At 44.4% G+C, this 22,113-nt stretch overlaps 1 protein-coding gene across 1 annotated transcript in view; it reads right to left on the bottom strand.

Annotated features, from left to right (window-relative positions):
- arhgef39 (Rho guanine nucleotide exchange factor (GEF) 39) overlaps positions 1-22,113 on the bottom strand; it is a 28,135-nt gene that overhangs the window by 1,136 nt on the left and 4,886 nt on the right. Inside the window, exons 4-11 of the mRNA XM_042079355.1 lie at positions 20,062-20,182; positions 16,856-16,974; positions 10,667-10,737; positions 8,510-8,638; positions 5,592-5,821; positions 2,239-2,327; positions 683-854; positions 193-308 (exon numbers count right to left, since the gene is read on the bottom strand). Of these exons, the coding sequence (XP_041935289.1) occupies positions 193-308; positions 683-854; positions 2,239-2,327; positions 5,592-5,821; positions 8,510-8,638; positions 10,667-10,737; positions 16,856-16,974; positions 20,062-20,182 (1,047 nt within the window). The remainder of the gene's footprint in view (positions 1-192; positions 309-682; positions 855-2,238; positions 2,328-5,591; positions 5,822-8,509; positions 8,639-10,666; positions 10,738-16,855; positions 16,975-20,061; positions 20,183-22,113) is intronic.

The following is a 22,113-nucleotide window of genomic DNA, read 5'->3' as shown; positions in this document are numbered from 1 at the left end:
ATTGTTGTTGAACAACTACACAATATCACCTTAACCAAATCAATCACAACCCCTAAACCTTGCATAATGGTCAACTGTTAACAATATGTCAACAGATAGTCTGTTTGAGTTTGTGGGACCATCCAAGTGTGAGTAAAGGTTCCCCTACTAATCCCATAATGCCCATGCAGCAGTGATTGATGAGCTCCTTACCCTGCCCTGGGAGCATCGGAGAGTTTCATCCTCTTGGGGGCGCTGGAGACCATCTCGGAGTGTGTGATCTGAGAGCTGGCGAGGACCTGACTGCCTCTGCTCCCCTCGCTGGGCACCTGGGGAGGACACAGCAAGTTAGACCCCTACTGAGCCAATCAACAGTCTACTCTCGAGTCAGTCTTGAGATTAAAGTGTATATGTCAGGTTAAAAAACATTTTTGACAAATGAAAGGACATGAAGCAAGATAGTAGTGAGTAGTGATTTTTCTTGAAAAATCAACTTTAAATACAATAGAACAATATAAACTGAAATATTGTTCTATTGTATTTAAAGTTGATTTTTCAAGAAACATCGAAACAGCTACACCATGCTACACAGTTTGTGTTGCATATTCATATATATATATACACATTAACAAACTGACTTGAGGTGAGACAGAGCGTTCAGACAGAGTGAGCTCATGACATGATTTAGGAGAAGGGATCTTACCATGTTCCTCTTCCTGCCGTGAGGCTCGTTGCTTGCTGTGGTCTGAAGGTTCTCGTGGGCTGGAGCCAGGGGAGTGCTGGGGGCCGTTTGCTGGGTCTCCTCAGAGGATCTCAGGGGCCTCCTGCACAGGTCATCTCGCCGGTGCACCACAGTGGCCTTAGACTTCAGCTGCCTGCGAGGAGATGGAATGGAAAGCTTGTATTGCAGGTTGTGAATGAAATGGTGGTCTTAGTAAGTAAGTAAGTATATATACTCTTTTGATCCCGCGAGGGAAATTTGGTCTCTGCATTTATCCCAATCCGTGAATTAGTGAAATACACTCAGCAAACAGTGAACACACAGTGAGGTGAAGCACACACTAATCCCAGCACAGTGAGCTGCCTGCAACAATTCTTAGTGGCATCTGTAGGCCTTGGTCAACAAATATGGCACCGATTATTGTGTAGTATGAGAATGCTACATGCTTTCACACATCCTATGGATCTGTTTCTTTTTCTAAACAATCCTATCACAAGACTTATTTGAGGAATAATTTGGGATTGTGTAAAATGTGTTTTAAAAGTTTTAAAACAAAGCCACACTTTTTCAGGAGTTGAAGAGTCATGGCTTCTCTGTTTTTTTCCCTCTAATTTGAGTCGATAATCTATGACATAAAGATTGCTAGAATGCAATAAAGCGTAATAAGAACATGGATTGGGTTTCTAAACCGCAAGCTAGAGTTAAAACATGATCCCATATTAAAACAGGAACTGGATACCCATTTTTGAATGGAAGCGATTATATATTCAGAACCAATAAACATTAGCTATGGACTATGGATTTTAAGGTCCATGGTTAGCAATATGATACAAACCCACACTACTATTACTCAATACTAAAGCAGATTAATTAATTACAGTAACTCAAAGACTATACCACACAATATCATGTTCGTTTTTAATGCAGCGTTTAGGTAGTGAATCTCTTTCCCTCAGAAGGTACGCATACAGTTTTGCAGTAGTTGAGTAACTGTTCCCAATCCCATTAATTCACTTACACTGTAAGTTACTAATTCACTTCTAAGTGCGAAGTTCTGCAAACACATCCTGTCAAATGGCTGCCCTTGAGTTCACCATCTCCAGCTCAACCAGACACAGTCACCAGCTGTGCTGGTCATTTGTGCTGTCAGTTTCCCTGGCCACTACAAATAGCCTTACTCTGGGCCACCACTAATTGTGCACTCAGGAGCCTTCAGGTAGAGTGAGGCCCTTGCTTCACTCTAAATGATCCCCCTGGTGTGATGTGATTATGGGCCAGACTGCTACCTTCTCTTAGCCCTTCCTCTACGGCAAACTCATTAGCTGAGACACCTAAACAGACTCTACTTTGTGAGACACTTGGCAACAACTTTAACACTAAAGTGAGCCTGTTTGTGCTGCGGGGATGCAGTTAGGACAGAGGTTGCAGTGACGGGCCGAGGGCAGAAGGTGGCTGGCTGGCTGTGGGATCGATGCTTGCGAGCTGGAGCGCTGGCGTCTGATAGGCAGACGGCCCTGCCCCTGCTTCGTGGCACGTACCCAACGGCTAGCGACAGGCTGCGATACCAGTCGTTGATATCCTCCTGATCACTGGACATCAGCAGGAGTTTGGCTTTGGAGAAGGTCAGCTGAAAGGGAGAGGAGGAGAGATGGGAGAGAGAGAGAGATGGAGAGGTCACTGAGTGTCGCCACAGATGCGGAAGGAACTGGAGTCATCGTTCATAAGGGGAGAATTCTGAGGGATCATTTTCAAGGATCAGACAGTTGTCTCCCTCACAATCATTACTCATCGAGCTCCTTGTCTCTAGAATGGCTTTGCCTGCGCTGATGTGAGCACAATTGAGCTCATCTGATACACTGTTGCGAATCAAGTGAACACACTGTAATGATATCCTTTGAACACTAGAGGGCACCCCAATCCAGGTTGGAAAAAAGAAAACCTGAAAGTTTTTCTGATGGTCAACATTTCTGAAGGAGTATTTCTGTGTAAATTATCAGGTTACAAGAAATAAGCAGGAGCAATGTAATGCAAGTTAAATACATGAAACAGTCATCAAGACAACAATAGTTATGTCACCCTATCAACAGATGCATGGAAGACCTGTGGACGATAAACTGGACATTACATTCTAAAGACACCTGTGGAACTGATTATGCTACTGCATAAATATATGTTTGCATAAATAATACAGCCACTTTAAATATGACACCTTCATTTTCTGTTTTAAGATATGTCACCAATCATGTAATGCTAAATGGAAATGGATTTGAAGTCAGGCAAAAGCAGTTCAACGCAACAACTGTGATGATCACATCTCAACATGCTGACCCCGGCATCTAAGGGATGAGCCCAGAGTTGTGTTGATATAGTCAAATGATCACCAGTACTGTGCAACAGACAGGCCGGTTTTGGCCACTGTTTTTTCCCTTCCATCCTTCTGAAGCGCTCCTATCAGATGGCTCATCCGTTGAGTCAACAGTAATTACCATCACTCATCCACATTAGAGAGACTTTACAGTGAGATTACACATGTCAAACAAGAAAACGCCAGCCATCCATCCCCAAACAAAGGCAGGGTTTATCCCTGAATAATTACAACTGAATCCCATTAGAGTCGATTATAATTAGGGTTGCGGAAATATTAAATGACCCCTCACATTTACCTGAGGTTATGAGAATCATGGGAACCTTCCCAGGAAGCGGAGAGCATATCAGTAATCATCTTTAATCTTTATTACCGCAAGGTTTGGAATTCTAATGTATGGTAGCAAAGTGGTAAGCACCCGCTTTATACTGATACCTGGTATACTGATAAAATAAGAGGCCTTTTTCCTGTGCGTGCTGGGGTGGGAGGTGCAAGGCTCTTCCTATATTAAATGGATTAAGATTTCAAATGTACCATCATCAAAAGCATTATCTAATTACAGAGTTCAGTGAACGAGGCCGAATCTGGCGCTGCGCAGTATTAGGTACCAGCCACTCGGGGGACGCATGGCTTGATTTATGCACAAATAGATTCCACTTCTATGGCTGCGCAATAATTAGGGATTTGTCAAAAAATCTGACCCTCTTAGGTAGAAATGGCTTTGGATAATAGGAACACTGGAGCAGGGAGCCTCCTCACTGCACATCATTTCGCTTGATTATTTATACATCAAAGGGAATCTGTCACGGATGCGGAAAAATATTCAAGTAGCAAGGGGAAATGGGGGGGGCAGACGAGCAGAGAGGAGGAAAGGAGAGCACAAGACAGAGGACAGAATGGAGGGGAAATGCAAAGAAATTATGGAAAGAGAGAAAGGAATTTTTCCCTCTCTAAACAAAAAAAGAAATGCTTTCCTCCTCCAAACATGTACGTGGCGAAAAAAAAAGGGGGACATTTTCACCAGTCTCCCTCTCTTTTTTGCTGCAAACTTTGCATATAGATTGCCATGGCATTTCCAGCTGTCAAATTTAATTTGCCTTTAATTCTTCATGCCACAGATGAGTAGGGCCCCGGAGTGCTGACAGCCTCTTTCCCTCCGTCCAGGTGCGGCTGGGAGGTGGGGGGGCCCCTGGATCAATAATGTGTCCTTATGAGAAATTACGCCTAATGCTATTGAGTATGCATTTGGGGCCTCCATGGGATAACAAGCTAATGAAATGTCATTTCTTGCCATTAGATAATGTGTGGTTGCCAGGCTGCGGGAGAGCGTGGCTGGGTGCCGGCGACAGGCGCCTGAGCAAGATGTATGGACTGGATGGGAGGAAGAGATGGATCTGATGGATAATCGGAGGCAGCGGCAGCACTCCTCCGCCGGACCACCGTCCGTCAGCAGCCCCTGAGTGATGCTCCCCAGGCGGACCGGCGGCGGCCTGTTGCGGGGTGTTGTCACGGAAACGCAATTTTGTATAAAAATTCATGGTTGGATGGACCTTTGAGTGGGCCAAACTATAGTCATGATTATCTCATTTGCAAAAGGACTTGACAGCTACCAGGACAAGTATGAAAATGAACATGTGAATACGTACATACATTTATATTAAGAGACCAGCTAGACAGCCTCCTTTGGAGAAATCCAAATCTCAAATCTGGATAAAGGACAAACTTGTGGCAAGCCTGGCTGGCAAGACATAACTCCTGGCTGTTTGCATGGAGCAGCAAAACCCAAGTTAATATTGATGAAGCAGAGGACCAACCAAATCCTGACTGCCTAAACACTTTCATTTGGAGCTCAGCAACACATTCGACTCAATCTTTCATGATGGAATCACCATCCACTATTTAGACATAATTTGTCACACAGCCACAGCATAGAGACCTGGAAAAGGATCAAGCAGAGAGGAGTTAAACACATTAAATCTAAGTCTTATCTCCGCAGATGAGGAATCAGGGCAATTAGCAGCCAAAGAAAGAAATGATATGGAGCTCTCCATAGCAGTCTCATAATAACTCCGGCAGATAAACTCCCATTTAAACAATTAATCATCTGACCTCGGAGGACTGCCTGTATACCTGGGGGCTACAGACTTGATGGAGAGGTGCTATTGTCTGCTCAAAAACAGAGTGAGATAAATTGAAGTAAGAAAAAAAATCTGATGAATGGCTTAATTCTCTGGCTGAACAATCATCAGTTATCTTTTTAACCTCCTTATAATTTTTCAGGTAAACTCTCCAGGTATCTTGAACCATAATGAAAAATGTGCTTGAAGGTATGAAACTTAACTTGTAAAGTTGTAGAGTGAAAGGATCAGGCATGGAATGCCCTCCAGTATCATCTCCACTGCCTATTTGGGCTCTGAATGCTGCTGTTGCCATAGTGTTTGTAAATAATAAGATTGTTATGTCTAAAATGTCTGAGTCAGAGTAAAACAGTGTTGTCTGGCAGAGAGCAAGTGAGCAGACACTTACACTGATCAGCCCCCCTTGGCTCTTGGTATGGCCAAACACCTTGTCCACGGTGCACTCCTTGAGGGGGTAGCAGCGTTGGCATTCAAACTTGTTTGAGCTGGTGGGATGCAGGGAGCTGCAGGGCTTGGTCAGCAGCAGGATGTCGGAGAACAGGAAGAACATCTTGGGCTTAGTCTCGGTGCCTTTAGGGGGCACGGTTTTCAGCCAGCCCTCGCGGATATACCACCTTCCTAAAAACACAGGAGCACAGGATATGGGGGAGTATGAAACAGGTGTGTATATTAGTGTGTGTGTGTGTGTGTGTGTGTGTGTGTGTGTGTGCGCGGGAGAGACGTGTAAGGATTTCCTGGAATCTCCTCTCGGTGACTGACAGCCATTTGATGGTTAATAAATTAAATGCTGACATTTGAACAGATAAGATGAAATTTTAGCCCTGCCACCGGTTCTTTAATTGCTCCAACATCGAGTGATTGCTGTTCAGGGAACAGCTATAGCTACGGGGACCCAATTGGACATTCTCAGGCACAGACAACCTTTCCATGATTAGAACAGGGGTCAATTTGGGGTGATATTGCTTTTAAAATGTCATAGGTTTAATACGTAGTTATGCTGAGGAGACATCCTTCCACATGGTCCTCAGAAATGAGATTTCATGCCTCTACTACACTGGGTATTGATTGGACCCCCCCAGATGAACTAAAACCAAATAGCCAGACTTCTTAAATACCTACACTTTCAAAACTAAAATGCATCACACAAATGCAACAGTTTATCCTTTTTTGTGTTTTGAAGTAAGTTTGACTTCTGCATCAGCATGCCCACGACACGGCCCAACTTCAGACAGCCCGGCAATCAGTCAAACGGCAACCTGTCAGCCAAAGTCTTCTGCAGGAGGCCACTGTGGGCCCTTCCTTAATTTGTGTTTGGGGAAATCAGGTGCAGCAGGGCTGACTGAAGCTCTGAAGACTCTACATCAACCCCCCCCCCCCCCGCCTCCACCTCTCCATCTCAGCCCTGCCTGAGAGTGACACATCCAGAGAGAGAGAGAGAGAGAGACTGTCTGTACCATCAAGAGCCCAGGTTCAAAGAGCAGGAACTTGGAGCTCCCCTCTCCATGTCGAGCGCTTTCAACTTCCCCTGTCAAAGAGCACCTTTGGTCAGCTACAAAGGCCCAGTGATTTGCGAGGTGCTAAAGGTTGCACTACAAAGCCAGCAGGTCCTCCTGATGTGGCTGGCCGAGAGATCATGAAAGGCTTAAAAGGACGCACGAAAGGGGTGATGGGGGTGACCGCAAGCATGATCATTGTTAATTTGAAGTGGACTTTGTTTGATAGGACGGGCTTTGAAGTGGGTAGCCAGGCAAGTCCACAAGGGCTGGAAGTGACCGCCGTCCACATGCTGTAGGAGTTGGTGCACAATGCTGAACATTATAATGAAACAAGTTCCGTCTTTCCGGAATGTTTTTTTTTTTTAAGTTTGCTGAGAAATGGCAGTCAGGAAATCTGGCCTCTGAGGCAGATCTATATGTTAACTCGTGTGTTGCTCATGGCGCAGGAGAGCTGGGTTGTGACTTGATCAATGCTCGGCTCTCCTCGCTTGCAATTTTTTCTGCTGGAGGCTGGGAGCTGAGGTGGGGCCTATGGACGACCACAGTGCCACCAGCGGCCATTCCAGGACTCCAAGGAAACAGACAGTCTGTCTGGCGTATCGATGTCCCATTGATTCAGCCTTTGCGTCTCAGAGACCTGTCGCCCCCCCCCCCCCCCGCCCCCCCCACACACACACACACTCCTCTCTGCCACTGCCATCTACTCCCCTCCCCCCCCCCTTATCTCCTGAAGCGCCACTTAATATGTTTCAGGGACTCAAAAGCCTCTCATCTGTATAGCATCACTTTCTTTTACCCACATTAGACACTGTGGGGGTGGTAAGGGTGGTGGGGGTGGGGGTGGTGGTGGGGAGAGGCTGGAGAGGAGTGGCAGGACTTCTGAAGTGTAAGGGAGCGAGGTGGCACAGGGCTTGGTGGTGGGGAGGGATGGTGAGGGCTCAACATATTGGACAAGAGAGGGCTCTCAGTAGAATTCTGGGGGCCAGAAAATTGGGATGAGCGTGAGCTTCTTCAACTTCCCACATCCGCATCAGCAGGAAATCAACCCGCAGCTCGTTGGGTATTCATCGCCAGCCTCCTCACCACCTTTGTGCACATACTCAGAAGCACTTGCCCGCACACACACACACACACAGACACAGACACACACACACACACACACACACACACACACACACACACAGCTTCCTTTTCATCTGCCGGCCCACAAGATGAGGAGAGACGCTAATTGGTCCTGGGGGAGATTGGCAGGCTGAGGCATTCACAACGAGGCTCCTTCCCTCTGTCTCTCTCTCTCTCTCTTTCACTTTCTCTGTCCTTCTCACACTCTCTGCCTGTCTCTCTCATCTGTTGTTGCACACGTGGCCCTCTCCCTTGGGACAAACAACATGGAAGAAAGGGCCACAGCTCCACAAGTAGTGCAAGACAACAAAGGTGGGGAGCTGACGAGAGAGCACAGTCCTCCTTGGCAATTAGTGCCGAGAATCCGCTGATACATTCCACTCATTTTGTTGTCAAGACACGACCGCTTACAACAGAAATTACACATCTCACGTCATTTTGCAGACGTTCAATCAATTAGACAGGCTGTTCGATCAATTAGACATTTTCCCCCCCTTTTCTTGGCTAACTTCTCTTCCGCTTTTTATTTGAACCCTCCCCCCTGCCCTCCTCCTTTCCCTCCCTCCTTCTCTCTCCCTCCTTCTCTCTCTCTCTCCTTCTCTCTCTCTCTCCATCCCCACAGACAGCTGAAGGAGAGAGGTAAGTCTTCAGCAGGAGATAAAAGGAATGGCTGATCACAAGCTCTGACCTGGAGCCAGCAGCCGAGCCTTGCGTCCCTTCAGCATCTTCTGCACTCGCCGCAGCTGCAGGTGGTTCTCGTGGCTCCGGGCGTTGTCCTGGACACGCTGGCACACCTCGGAGACCGCCCTCATCGCCCCTGCAACCATCAACACGGACGTCTCAGACGGGAAGAAGCAGCAAAAGCCTCAGTCTCGCCTACTGAATAAATGAATAATAAACTCTATGCCTACTTATGCATACACACACTTGCCCAAACATAAGAGTGTACATGAGAGTGTACCCTACACTAGCCTGAGTACATCTTATTCAATATCACAAAGTTGGTCTTTGCATGAAAGGCCAAACATTACTTGGTGATATTGTATACAATTTAGAACTGCAACAGATTTGCAAATTAACTTGGTTAGGTGCATTGCATACAGTACATCAAGTATGTTTCATGTTTAATTATAGCACTCTATAATTAAATATTAAATGAATAAGCCTCTGTCAGATTGTTGGTAGGTGCTTTCTCAAATGTTCCAATACAGACATGACATCCAGTAGGATATGAAAATGGCAACAGCCTTTCCTGCAGTGTTCACATATGCAACACCCATACACACACATGCACATGTTGTTCACACATGGTTAAATGATATTTACAACTACAGAATGCTTATACGTTTGCATCATTAACAAAACAAGCAGACATTTCTTGTTACAATTCATTGCATATTGGCTGTTTAGTAAAAAAAAAGCCTTGAAATTTAAACTCTGCATGAACTGCTTTGAGCATTATCTATGCATTACAATCACCCAGCTTAATTGAGCTACTTATCTTTACAACAACTACACTTGTTTGGTTTGTAAACCAAACAAAGGCTTTTAGATGGAGATGGCCCACTAAACTGAACATTTCTCTAAATTCTAAACGTATAACCCAATCCAAGCACATTCCCATTGCCACTGCTAAAGCAGTAATAAACTGGATAATTCATTACAAATATTCCAAGGACATGTGTTCTCAGCATACGTACTTCATTCATCAAGGGTGTTTAAACAGAACTTTGTTGCTGGAGCTCTCCAGTGTTAACTTTCAGACATTAACCTCTGACAGAGTCAGAGTGTGTGTCATGAGATGACGGTTCAAGGCGAGGCGAGCAGAAGTGCGGCAATTACCGCAAATTAAAACAACCGCTTCTCACTTGAAAACACACCAAGAGAGGGAAAAAAAAAGGGCACACACCGAAATAAAACAAACAAAAGACACCAAAAAAAGAAACACGAGAAGCCGAGAAGGAAAAAACAACAACAAAGTCTCCTGCGATTCTCACTGCTGGTTCACTTAATCAGATACAATGTGATTTGTCTGGGGTTGTTTTTAAATAATTCCCTTTACAATACGCCCCAGCTAAGTACAGAAAGTTCTTTTTTATTCCACCCTAATAAAAAGCAAGGGAGTTTTAAAAAGCTTCTCTAATGAGAAGAGGAAGAAGGCAATGGAGGGGCAAATTTGGATACGTACCTTCATCTTAGAATCAGGGGCTGTTTTAATTTGTAAGCAAAAGCAGCACACAAGCAATGAGATTCTAATTGATACACATAAATAATTCCTTGTGTACATGGGCGCTTAAGCCGGATTTGCTGTTTATTTGACGATAGAAATTAGTCATTATCGAGCTTCTGTTGATGTTGAAGATTTTATTTATTTATATATTGCACGCTTGATATCCTCTGATCTGTGCCCAATTAATTATGTCAAAATCCACATCCAGAATTTAGACTCACGTTGGGCTTTACCATACTTGTATCCTCGAAGAGCACAGTCTGCTGTGACAGTACTGGCTAATGTGAGATAACAAAGACACTGAACACTGCTGTTTATCGAAAGAGTAGAGACAATAATCAGTCATTTACACTGACAACCCCAGACCAGTATACTTTAACACAACTGGTAAGCTACCAAAATATGAAAATAGCACTCAGCGCAGGGGAAAAAAAAAAAAAGCTCTACCAGATGTTACACAGAACCATATTGTTCTCCGTGCTGCAGATTCAAATACTTGTTGGCGTGTGAAGAATACTAAAATGGCATGAGGTTAACCAATCACCACTCTCCTGACAAAGCCATGTTAAGATGAGAGGTTGTTTGGAGAGGTGTGTGTTGATGGGAGTCTCTTACTTGAAAGCTGCTGAAACTCAGGGTTGTCTGGACTTGTGTTCTCTGTCAAGTCTCGCAGGAAGTGCTTGTACCTGAGAAGAGACACAAATAAACAAACCGGGACCATGCCGTTGCTAAAAATAACCAGAGAACGCGCAAAACAAAGTTAAGGGTTAGCAGGTAGGCTTTGTCATTGTACACATGAAGCAGTTTGAGTTAGGCCTTGTTTTTGCCAACAGTATAGGAACAGAAAAATAATCTGTCAGGGAGAGATCAAACACAAATGGAGACACATTTTGACACACACACACACACACACTTGCACTGCTGGTCAAAATGAAAACTGGCGTCTGTTGTCTCACTGCTATTCCACAAGATGGGCCATTACGGCAGACCTTGAGAGTATGAAATAGAAAAATCCCTGTCAAAAAGAGAAGATCACAAACACCCAACTGTATCTAACAGGGTCACAGTCCGCACACAAACCTTAGCCTTCTGCAGATGGATTGCTGCGCAGGAAAAATTAAATATTGATTATTGTGCTATTGTGGGACCATCTGAAGATAAAGGTTATTAATGACAGGCCAAATAAAGGGCTCCATTAAGGAAATGCCCCCCCATCACACGGTGGTGCCACAGGAAGAGCGCAGCAGAAAGGGTTATTTATTTCACCGCTTCTGGGAGTGAGAGAAGAGCAGAAGGGGGGAAAAGGGAAAAAAAGAAATGAAAGACTTGAATGATGTAGAAAAGCCTGCCATGTAACGTTACACTTACCAAGAATTTCACCAGCCCTCAAAACACCAAAGGATCCTCAGAAATTAAACATGCCCGCTATATTTTGGGTAAAGTTTTCGCTCCCTCTCGCTCTCTCTCTCTCACAAGAAAATGTAAGCAACTTATGCTGGGCCTCAGAGGAATTGATCAGTGAAGGAAGCATCATAAAAAGGATGGCAAATGATCGTAATAATCACTAACGAGGCTTATTTGCCTCACCTAGTATTAGCATACTGGGCGCAGCGCCTCGTGTGCCGGGACTTGCTCATGCACTCTCACCCCTGGGGTAGTGGCTCCCCTTCATGAGGCAGACTGCCGTTCCCCCAGGGCACAGAAAGTTGAGCTTAAATATTCCGATTTGCGGCAAGCTCTGCTGTGGAGGGGGGGGGGGGGAGGCAGGCTTGTTAACTGTGTGTGGCTGTGTGCGTGTGGTGGTGGTGGTGGCTGGCGGGGGGGCGCAGAGAAGGCAGTGCCAGCGAGTGCTGTTCCCTGCAGCCATGTCGACGCAACGTAAACACTGGTGCCAGCACTCGCGTCACCCGTCATCAGTGGCAGAGATGACAAGGTGAGGTGGAGGGTAGGCGAGGGTGGAGGGTAGGCAAGGGGAGGCGCACGCCACCGCGCTGCTTTAAACTCCACTTCACAGGGAAGGTTCAAGCAAACAGGACTGGGAGGAGAGGAGAGCCAAAGAGTGTGATGAGGCCCCCCGCACCCTCCTCCACCACCACCACCACCCCAACACACACACACACACACACACACACACACACTCTCGTCTGCATTTCCCCCTCCATCCCGTCACATTCCCTCCATCATTGACACCCATGATGAGTATGAGTGACGTGTGGCTCCATAAAAGAGCGTGTTTATTCAGCGGCGTGAGTGCAGGATGTCTGCCAAAGCTGGCATATTAAGAGCTCAAGCTGGGGAAGATCCTGATTGTGCTCATCCATTAATTCCGCCTCCTAAGGCCTTCATCTTGGTTGATCTGCTATGGAAATGATCAAAGACCTGGAACCTGCTCTATGCCACACTAGCAGAGGGAAGCTGGATAAACAAAAAGCATCAACTCTTAATACCAGCTCTGTGGCTGAACTCACAATCAGCTCAGTGAGGTGTGACTGCATGCTCATTTCACAGAATCACACACAGCACATAGGAAAACGATCATGGCACACACACACACTCAAGGCCTTAAGGGATGGTGGAGAACAGACAGACATCACTCCTGGTCTCTTCATCTATTGCAAAAGTATTTTTTTGAGAACAGTTCCAATCTGAGAATGCTTAACCTGGGTCATCACGGTGACCTTGGAGTCCATTGACAACAGACATTGATTTCCACTGTGTCTGTCTCTCGCTCTCCTTCGGTGGCAGACAGGAGTCCCGCTCACCGAGCTGTCTGCAAGCGGGCTCACCAGACACACAGGTGCCCGACTGGCTTTTCAGCCACAGCCACACACACACACACACACACACACACACACACACACACACACACACACACACACGAGTCTGGAAGATGTCAGCCTTGCACTGATACTGGCTGGCAGGTTCACAAATGTCATGACGGGAAAAGTGGTCCAAACAAACCCTCCACTCTTCTCCATCACCAGCTCCGCAACCAAGCCCCACCCACACGTGCTGCTCCACACAGCTCCATCACCAGCTCCGCAACCAAGCCCCACCCACACGTGCTGCTCCACACAGCTCCATCTTGCTGCGACTAAGCTGCTGTGGCACATTATGTGAAGAACATCAAGGCCTACAAAACAAGTGAAACACAAGTCCTCTAAATGGGTAGAGCAAAAAAGGGGGAAAAGTGCTAAATTACTTGTTCCAAATGAAAGAAAAGCCAAACATGCACCAATTAAGCCAACTTCAATTAAGGAGTGCTTGGGAGAGAAAAAAAATGATTTCACTTCTTTTTCTCCTTGTCTCCTCTTGTAGTAACAAATAAATTACAGGCATTACCAGCCACGCGCTGGCCTTATTAAGAAGAAGGGGCAAAGGCAATCTAATTAGCGACTCCACATAACAAAACCGGAACTGTCTAATGAGCATTATTGAGGCACATTCCTAATAATGTAAACTGAACTCCCTCGTTTAGCCATCCTGTCCCACTCATTAGTGCCCAAGTAAAGAGAAAATAATGAGACAATAACATCATCTGAACCAGATTTAGAACAGTTCAGATATTCTAATGAATGGGGAGTAGCGTATTAGAAAGCAGCGCTGGCCTAGTTAGCGACGCGGACGCCTCCCCGCAGTCGATCCTTTAGAATGCGCATACGAAACGTGCTCATCTCTGCTACCCCTCCCCCCCCCTTCCTCCCTTCCTCCCTCCCTCCCTCCCTCGTTCGCCTGCCCGCCACCCGCAGACACGTTGGGTCAGTTACTGCTTACACACACGTCAGCAACGAAGAGGCGAGCGGGAGAAAAGTGTCTAATTATTTTCCTTTAAATACGCGCATTAAGAATTCAAATATCTAATTAAGAGACAACAGGCGCCGTCAGAATTGGGCATGGGTTATTGAACACAGCGTTGGGCTGTTGCGTAATCGCTCCACACAACACTTGCTTCTGAGGTACGAGAAATGAAATATCTGCTCAGAAAAGCAGCAAATGTCTTATTACTCTTCCTATAAACTCTGGGGTATCAAACAGAATGAGAAATCGTGGTATAGTAGACAAATGAGAATAAACTGCACAGAAAAACGAAATGAAAGAAAAACTCTTTTATGGTCAAATTTAATTATATTACTGAGAGATGATACAAACGGCGCCTGGTTTAATAAATGTGAACGCTGTATTGTGCATTAAAATGACACTTCTTTCCCTCTTTCAACCAGTCACCGGGAGATCTGATGACTCAGATAGGATATTAAATAAATGTTATAATGCTATGAAACAATTTGTTCATCAAAATGACCCCCTCTTCATAATAGCTTGAAATCAGGGCCATCTTTTGCGATGGTGAATTCTAATGTTGGACTACTTTTCTTCATTCCAGGTTGTCTTTTCTGCGAATTAGACAAAGCTGCATGGCAGTGACCTGTTGGCTTCTGATGCAATAACGATCTGTGCCGATTTCAACAGCAATCCATTCTAGATTCCGTGAGCACTTTCAATAGAGATGCTCTGATGTGTTCTTGGCCTTTCTTACAGGGAAACAAATACAGCTAAACTGAAAAATGAATCAGTCTAACCTCTGGCCTTACCTAATCACAAGGTTGCAAGCTCAGATAGATCTGCTTTGTTCTCGCACAAAATAGATTGAAATGAATTGATCACCTTAAAAAGAAAGCCTTCATAAGAGAAGAGACTTTTACACTTTTCCCTTTCTCATTCACCCAAAGGCCTACCCTGTTTTATTCAGTGGAGACATAACTATCCGACATACAGACAGGCCTTAAAACCCACGCTGCCTCCTTGTTGCCAGGCATTAAGCAATGCAACATTGCAAGGTTAACAACCAGAGTAAGGTTAACATAAAACCACCATGTTTAACACACCCCTACCCCCAGTAGTATAGGTGTTGGTCATGGTACAGCTCTACTACATACATGAATCTGCAGATGGACCTGTGGTTTGCTCACAGTCTTAAAAACACCATCTCTAAGCAGCATGAGACCCCATCGCTGTCAAAGCCAGTGGGACTCTGGGGAACCTGTGGCCAGCTAGCTCTAGCAGCTCTCCAGAAAGCCTCTTAATAAGCGCAATGATTTTTATTCCACTCCCCGCCTCTGCGTATTAAGTGCCCGTACTCCAGACACAGTGGCTGCGGCCATCCATCATCCTCACCGGTGATAAGTGACAACAATCTCCGCCGTTTTCCGGTTGGAGGTGAGACTCCTGATTATCTGGGCTCTCAGTGAACGGAGCACTTCTACAGCACCACTTAGGATCATCACACAATTATGTGTCCCCCGTGCCTCCTCAGTCTCTTTTGTGGAGAGGGGCACCCGAATCAATGGAAGATGATGTGGAGGAGAGAAGCACTGATCAAGGCTGAAGTGGAGGAGCGTTAAAGAAAAGGGGGGACGTCACCGCTGGCTGCAAGCGAAGGCTGAATGGCAACATAACCGCCTTCCATGTCTTCACCCAGATTCAAGGGCATCTCTTTTCTTGGATGGACACAGATGCAGCACTGCACAGATCAATGAAGGTCCATCATAACAAAAAATACCTCTCTCTTCCTTTCCTTCACTGCAAACAGTGTTTCAAAAAATGTGGTAAAGGGTGAGTTTAAAAGAGATGGGGAGGGGGGTGGGGGGGGGTTAACAAGACAGATGAGTATAAGGATTTAATTATCTCCGTGCCAAGACTGACGCATCTAACCTCTTTCATGTTTAGATCTCATTGGCTAAGTGGAGGTGACACGCGAGCCTAATTAAGATAGACTTGCACAGTTTGATAAAGAAATGTCACGTAATTTCTGCTGGTTCTTAAGCATGTTTCAGCCCGTTTCTCACCCTGTTACACCAATTAACTATGGGAACTGAGACCGCGTGAAATTACAGCCAAAAAAAATCAGCTGCTTAACAAAAGGAATTTTGACAGTTATTGGACAGTCTGGGGCCTGGCGACAGTCTTACCTCAAACAATAATTGCATCTGTCGCTGAAAAGTCTCCAAATCGTGAGATGAAGAGGGTGACTTAGAAAAACAACAAAACAGCGAAGGAGAATTCAAGCATGAAAACCACGACCCGATGGTGACATCCTTGCTGTTACACCTGATATCCTATAATTCAACCAAAAAAATGCATCTCAAAACACACCCAGACACACACACACTCTGTGCAAACAAGGGGGGGGGGTGAGAATGATTTGACAGCAAATCAGAGGACTTTTGTCACATCACAGGAGGCAGACTCACCAATGTCAGAAGACACTGATGCAGAACCAAATGCACTGGCTTCATTTTAGAAAATGACTATATCAATGCTGCAGTCGACGCTGTCGAAACATGATCTCATGTTTCTGAAAGAAAGAAAAAAGGGCCTTCTTCTGCAAAGAGCAGATGGGAGAGGAGGGGCAAATGTCTCCGAGATCAGCTTCAGTTTCTAGTATTTTCTCTGGGAAAGGATATGACGGAGAAAGCATATTCAAACTTTCCTCCAGTGAGAAAAAGCAAATACTTCCTTATAGCAGGGATCCTTATATCATAGCATACAATCAGATTAAATGTAGAACGAATAGAATAAAAATCAGAGAGAGGAACTTAGGTTTCCACAAGGTAATGAGCTAAATAATTACATCCTCAATGCTTTCAAGTGTGTGAATGAAACTCAGATTAGGATAAAGGTAATAACAAGTATCACATCCAACCAATTCTCAGCAGTCATTAAACATGTACATGTCATGATGCACTAAATGATGCATGGGCGTAATGGCAGGGCCCATAGGACATGTGCCCTTCAGCTGCGACTCACTGCTGAATGCGCTGGAGGGGCAGAGGAAGCAGATCCTCCAGTTTCATCTGGTGGAACTCCGGCCGCGATTCCTGGAGCTTCTTGAAGCGCCTGAAGGCTTTGTTCTTCTTGACTTGAATCTGAACATAGAAAACATGAAGACAACATTCAAGAACTGGCTTGCAAAACAAATCTTAAGCAGAAACAACCAGCATTATTGTGGGGAGAATTTACAGAACTGTGAAAAAGTCAGTACAAACTGTACAGGCCTTCAGATCTGTTCACACCAACAATGACAACGAATGATTACAGCAAAAGAGTATCGCTTTAGCTAACATGAAAGATTACAGCAAAAGAGTATCGCTTTAGCTAACATGAAAGATTACAGCAAAAGAGTATCACTTTAGTTAACATGAATGATCACAGCAAAAGAGTATCGCTTTAGCTAACATGAATGAAAACGTCCAGACATAAACTATAACGACAATGACATGAAGAACGATCTTGACGATATTGTTCAGTCAAAGCTCTTTGTTGCTGTGGTCATTTATGACTCCATCAGCAACAAGAACAGCCCTTGATCACAACAAGTCACAGCAATACACTGGGGAACTTGCAGTTGCCTTCTTACATCCACCAGGAGTTTCCAAGGTTACACAGGATAGTCCGCCCATCGACTATCTAAAGATCGACAGATTATCAACAAACTATCTGTTGACATTCCGTTAAGTGCAATTTATGGTTAAAGTAAAGGTTAGGGGGTGGTCAGCAATTGTTCAACAAAAATCTTACATAGGCTACTGAACTTTGGATCACAGGACTGGAACCACTTCCAACCCTGATTGTGCTTTGACCAATCTTCCTGTATTGGTTGTATTTGCCAGGTGCATTACTGGGATTTAATTGTGTATCAGAAATTGATTTCATTTTCCAGCTATCATGCCTGAAGAAATCACAGATACATGTTATGAAGGTGTGGACTGGGGGGAAATTAGGAGCTTTGCTGTTTGCTATATGGTGTTGTCATTTTTTCATGCTTTAGTTTATTATCTACAGCCACAGAGTTCTTCCAATATTTCTGAAACATTTCAAACACTTGCAATATGTTTGATCTAAGACTTGAGGTTGCCATGAATCAGAAACTCCAGATGTTGCAACATATACCAGTACCCATACCCGTCACTGATCCTTCATTTACTATTGTAGACATGGTTCAAAGAGTCTTACATTCCATCTTCGGCAGTCTATAGGTATCACCTTCTAATTTTGTTGTAATTATTAATTAATCTAAGTAATTCATCTAAGTCAAATGTTTTGAAAAGAAACAGAAACATCAAATCACATCTGGGGTGTCCAAGTTTTTAAATCCTGAACAAATTCACTGCTCTTTTGTTGTTTTCAAAACTAAAAACCTAATGATAGATAGATAGATAGATAGATAGATAGATACTTTATTGATCCCCAGGGGAAATTCAAGAGAGAGGAGTTGAGATGACAATGAGATGACAATGAGAGGAGTTAGCAACTCAAGGCTGAAGAACTAAAAACTAAAGACCTAATGAGAGGAGTTAGCAACTCAAGGCTGAAGAACTAAAAACTAAAGACCTAATGAGAGGAGTTAGCAACTCAAGGCTGAAAAACTAAAGACCTAATGAGAGGAGTTAGCAACTCAAGGCTGAAGAACTAAAAACTAAAGACCTAATGAGAGGAGTTAGCAACTCAAGGCTGAAGAACTAAAAACTAAAGACCTAATGAGAGCAGTTAGCAACTCAAGGCTGAAGAACTAAAAAAAAAAAACAGAATTACCTGTACATTCTAAGGGGCTGAATGCTGAATGTTTCTACTGGGAATATAAATATTTATAAATTAACTTTATTGTTGTGATCTGATCAGATGGTCCTAGTAAATGGTGACACAGCTACAGTGTATGTGTGGGGAAGGGGAGGGGGGTATTAAGGGTAGGTGACTCCCTGCTCCACAGCAATATACTGCTGCTAACAGAGGACCCCATGTTCCAGCAATTACGGTCATGTAGGCCCAGCGAACGAATCAATGCAAACGTGTGCAGCTCAGTCCGTAATCAATGGGATCAGTCAATTTGCTGCAGACACATCGTTCTTCTTAATTAAGACATTAATATCACTGAAGCTCAGGACTTCCCATAGATAAATAAGAGCAGATGTTAGCAGCACCACAGCTTCTCAGTCTCCAGTCAGAGTGTGAAAGAGCTGCAAGGTGAGGATTACTCGGTAAACAACCACCATTTGGACTCGTGGCAAACTCACGTCAACACAGGCACACACATAGCATAGACATGAATTACTTTTCTTTTTTTTTAAATATTTTTTGGGCTTTTTTGCCTTTATTGTACAGGACAGTGAAGAGTGACAGGAAGCAAGTGGGAGAGAGAGATGGGGTGGGATCGGGATATGACCGCAGGTCGGATTCGAACCTGGGTCCCCGTAGGCACTCGGACCCGTATATGGTTTGAGCGCTGTAGCCTGCTGCGTCACAGCGCCCCCCTGAATTACTTTTCTTTGGGGCTAAGATCAAGGTGAAGCAGTCATGCCAAAATGGGGCTTACTATGACAAATCAGTTGACTATCCATCTATAACTGAGGAGCAACATGTTCCTAACTAACGGAAAAGCTAATTAGCACATGGATTTCCCTAGTGCTATTTCTGTTCTGCTCCATTTGATGGGGGGCTGTGGACGTACATAGAGGTGAGATTTAATGGTACCAGCCTGTGGTTCAGAGACAGAGAGGTTGCAGGTGTCATCTCCAGGCCTTAATCAGAGAGTGGTCTCCATTTTTATCCCTAATAGATTTTCAAGTGACTGACATAAGACACAACACTAACCACAGTGAAAAGGAGTCATTCTGAGAGAAATGGCACATAATGGCCTAATGGGATGGGACTAATTGGAGTGGGAAAGCAATAGAGCCCATTAGCATAGATCCATGATGAATGCATATTCATGAATAAATATTGACAGCTGGTAGCATTAGTTAACTGTGATGCGGAGCCGTATTTAAATCCTCCAACTGTAAAGGAAAAACACACGAAAGGCTCCCTGTCTCCTTGACAAGTCATTATTCAAAACAATAGATCCTAATTAGACCCTTTTAATCAACCCAATGAGGAGACAAATGTACAAAAAGTAATCTGCAGCTGGGCATCAAGAATAATAATCCTAGTAGATAATACAGACTTAGATCTCTTACCTGTAGGACTTTGTTTGCATTCTGAATGTTGTCAACATAGGTGTCGTAATGTTGTAGGTGTGAGCAGAACTGCTCAAAGCCAAGACCACATTTCCCCTGCTCCAAATGGGCCAGCAATGTCCTGGTGACAAACAGCACATTCATAAGATACATACAACAGGACCTAGTGGTGTACTTGGTGATCTTCGTAAGAACCCTGCCTGCCCTTTGGGGACATTAAAGTTGTACATGGTCTCCCCTGGCCTTCGTGTAAGAGTATGACCTGGGTGAGGAGTTCACACTGCCAGCTCGTGTCTCTCTTCTCTGCAATCAGTTGAATAACACAGTTACGGCAGCCCTGCCTTATAGGTGAAAATAATGAGGAGGTTAAGCAAAGTTCAAAGGTGACAGATCCTGACACATCCAGCTGTCAGTAGTCAATCGTGAGGGGTGTCGTTTAAGGTCTGCTCCCGATGGATAACGTGTTTATTTGGGACTCAAGCAGCGGGTCTTTCCCCCATGAACACTGACGGGGCGCTTTGAGAACATGCTCACCAAGAGACAGGAACAAAACAATGGGTTTAAAGGTGGAGAGCTAATGCAGACAGGCATGCACACGGATGGAAATCAGCGAGCACGCTGACACTTGTGAAGGAGCTTATTCAACAAACCTGGAGACACTAAGAAATACACACACAGACCTGCAGGCATAGAAACAGACACATACTTTATACACACACACACACACACACACACACACACACACACACACACACACACACACACACACACACACAGACAGACATGCACACAAAACACACACACACACACCTTCTCTCTAATGATGTTCCCCAAGATGTAACGTTCTTACATGCTTGAAGAGGAAGCACTTTGCTGTTGAAGTTGATTTAAATAGATTTTAATGAAGTTGCAATCCAAGGTAGACTGTTTGTAATAAGGCGATGCTGGCACAGCCAAGAGAGTTCTAACGAGGGCAAAGGGCAGGGAAAATTCTGTTTCCGATTTTCTCCGCCCACACAGCCAGAGGCTATTATGATAAATATAAAATGATGAAGTATATTTGTATATTTTAAGGGCAATTTCTTTCTCGGGGCGTCAGGAAGACGACAAAGATAACATTAGCATTTCTTCAGCATTATGTTAATCCACATTAATTCTTAGCAATTGCGACATCTGGGATGGGTATGGCCTCAGCCAAACAATGACAGTCTATGAAGCGTCAAGCGTGGAGAGCTAGAGCAGGAGAATACTAATTATTGTCACCAGGTTGTTAAGTAAGAACACAAACACATGGTGATGCACAACAAATATCATACAAAGAAACACACACACAGACACACATACACAAGTAAAGAAAAACAGGACAACTAAAATCAGTGCAGACTATAGCATTTGGTAATATGACTTACTCTTTTTTCCCCCCGCTGACAGTGACAAGGACCGACTTCCGTCATGTGGGATATTTTTTGATCTATTTTCATACCACATTTACTCTCATTAAGAAACCCCCCAGACGCACTGTTTTGGAATATTCATCTTTCAAATACGGTTTTGATTTTGCACTACTTACTCTGTAAAGTGACAGCACTTTTAAGTTTGTTATTATGGTTTGTTATGGAGCAGTCAGGGATAATTGGGTTGCTCCTACTAGGCCTGCTCCCAACACTCCATGAACAGCCAAACGATGATGAATAGCATCGGTGTATCAATATATTCTATTTTTTCCACTTTACTGTTCAGCACTGGTTAATAAAATCACAATGTATTACACTCTGTACTACCCCCAGAGTATACAAACAAAACAGGGGATGTCAATAGCTCCTAGACCCCCCCTCCCACCACCAAGTGCTCACGCGTACCGTGATTGTAGATTCCTGGGCTTTTAACCAGGCCATGCCAGAACAGTCCATATTTTCTCTGTATTGTTTCTGTGGTGCCCAAGCATACTGAAGCACTGTGGTGAAACCAAATACTGGCTCCACCTCAACTTCATTGCTTTAACACTTACATCTTGGAAATAAAATGATAGTATTATTTTATTACTAACAGACA

The sequence above is a fragment of the Alosa sapidissima genome, chromosome 22, assembly GCF_018492685.1.
Source record: "Alosa sapidissima isolate fAloSap1 chromosome 22, fAloSap1.pri, whole genome shotgun sequence".
NCBI classification, from domain to species: Eukaryota; Metazoa; Chordata; class Actinopteri; order Clupeiformes; family Clupeidae; genus Alosa; species Alosa sapidissima.
Note: the sequence above shows the minus strand (reverse complement) of the source record. Positions and strands in the feature narration are given on the sequence as shown.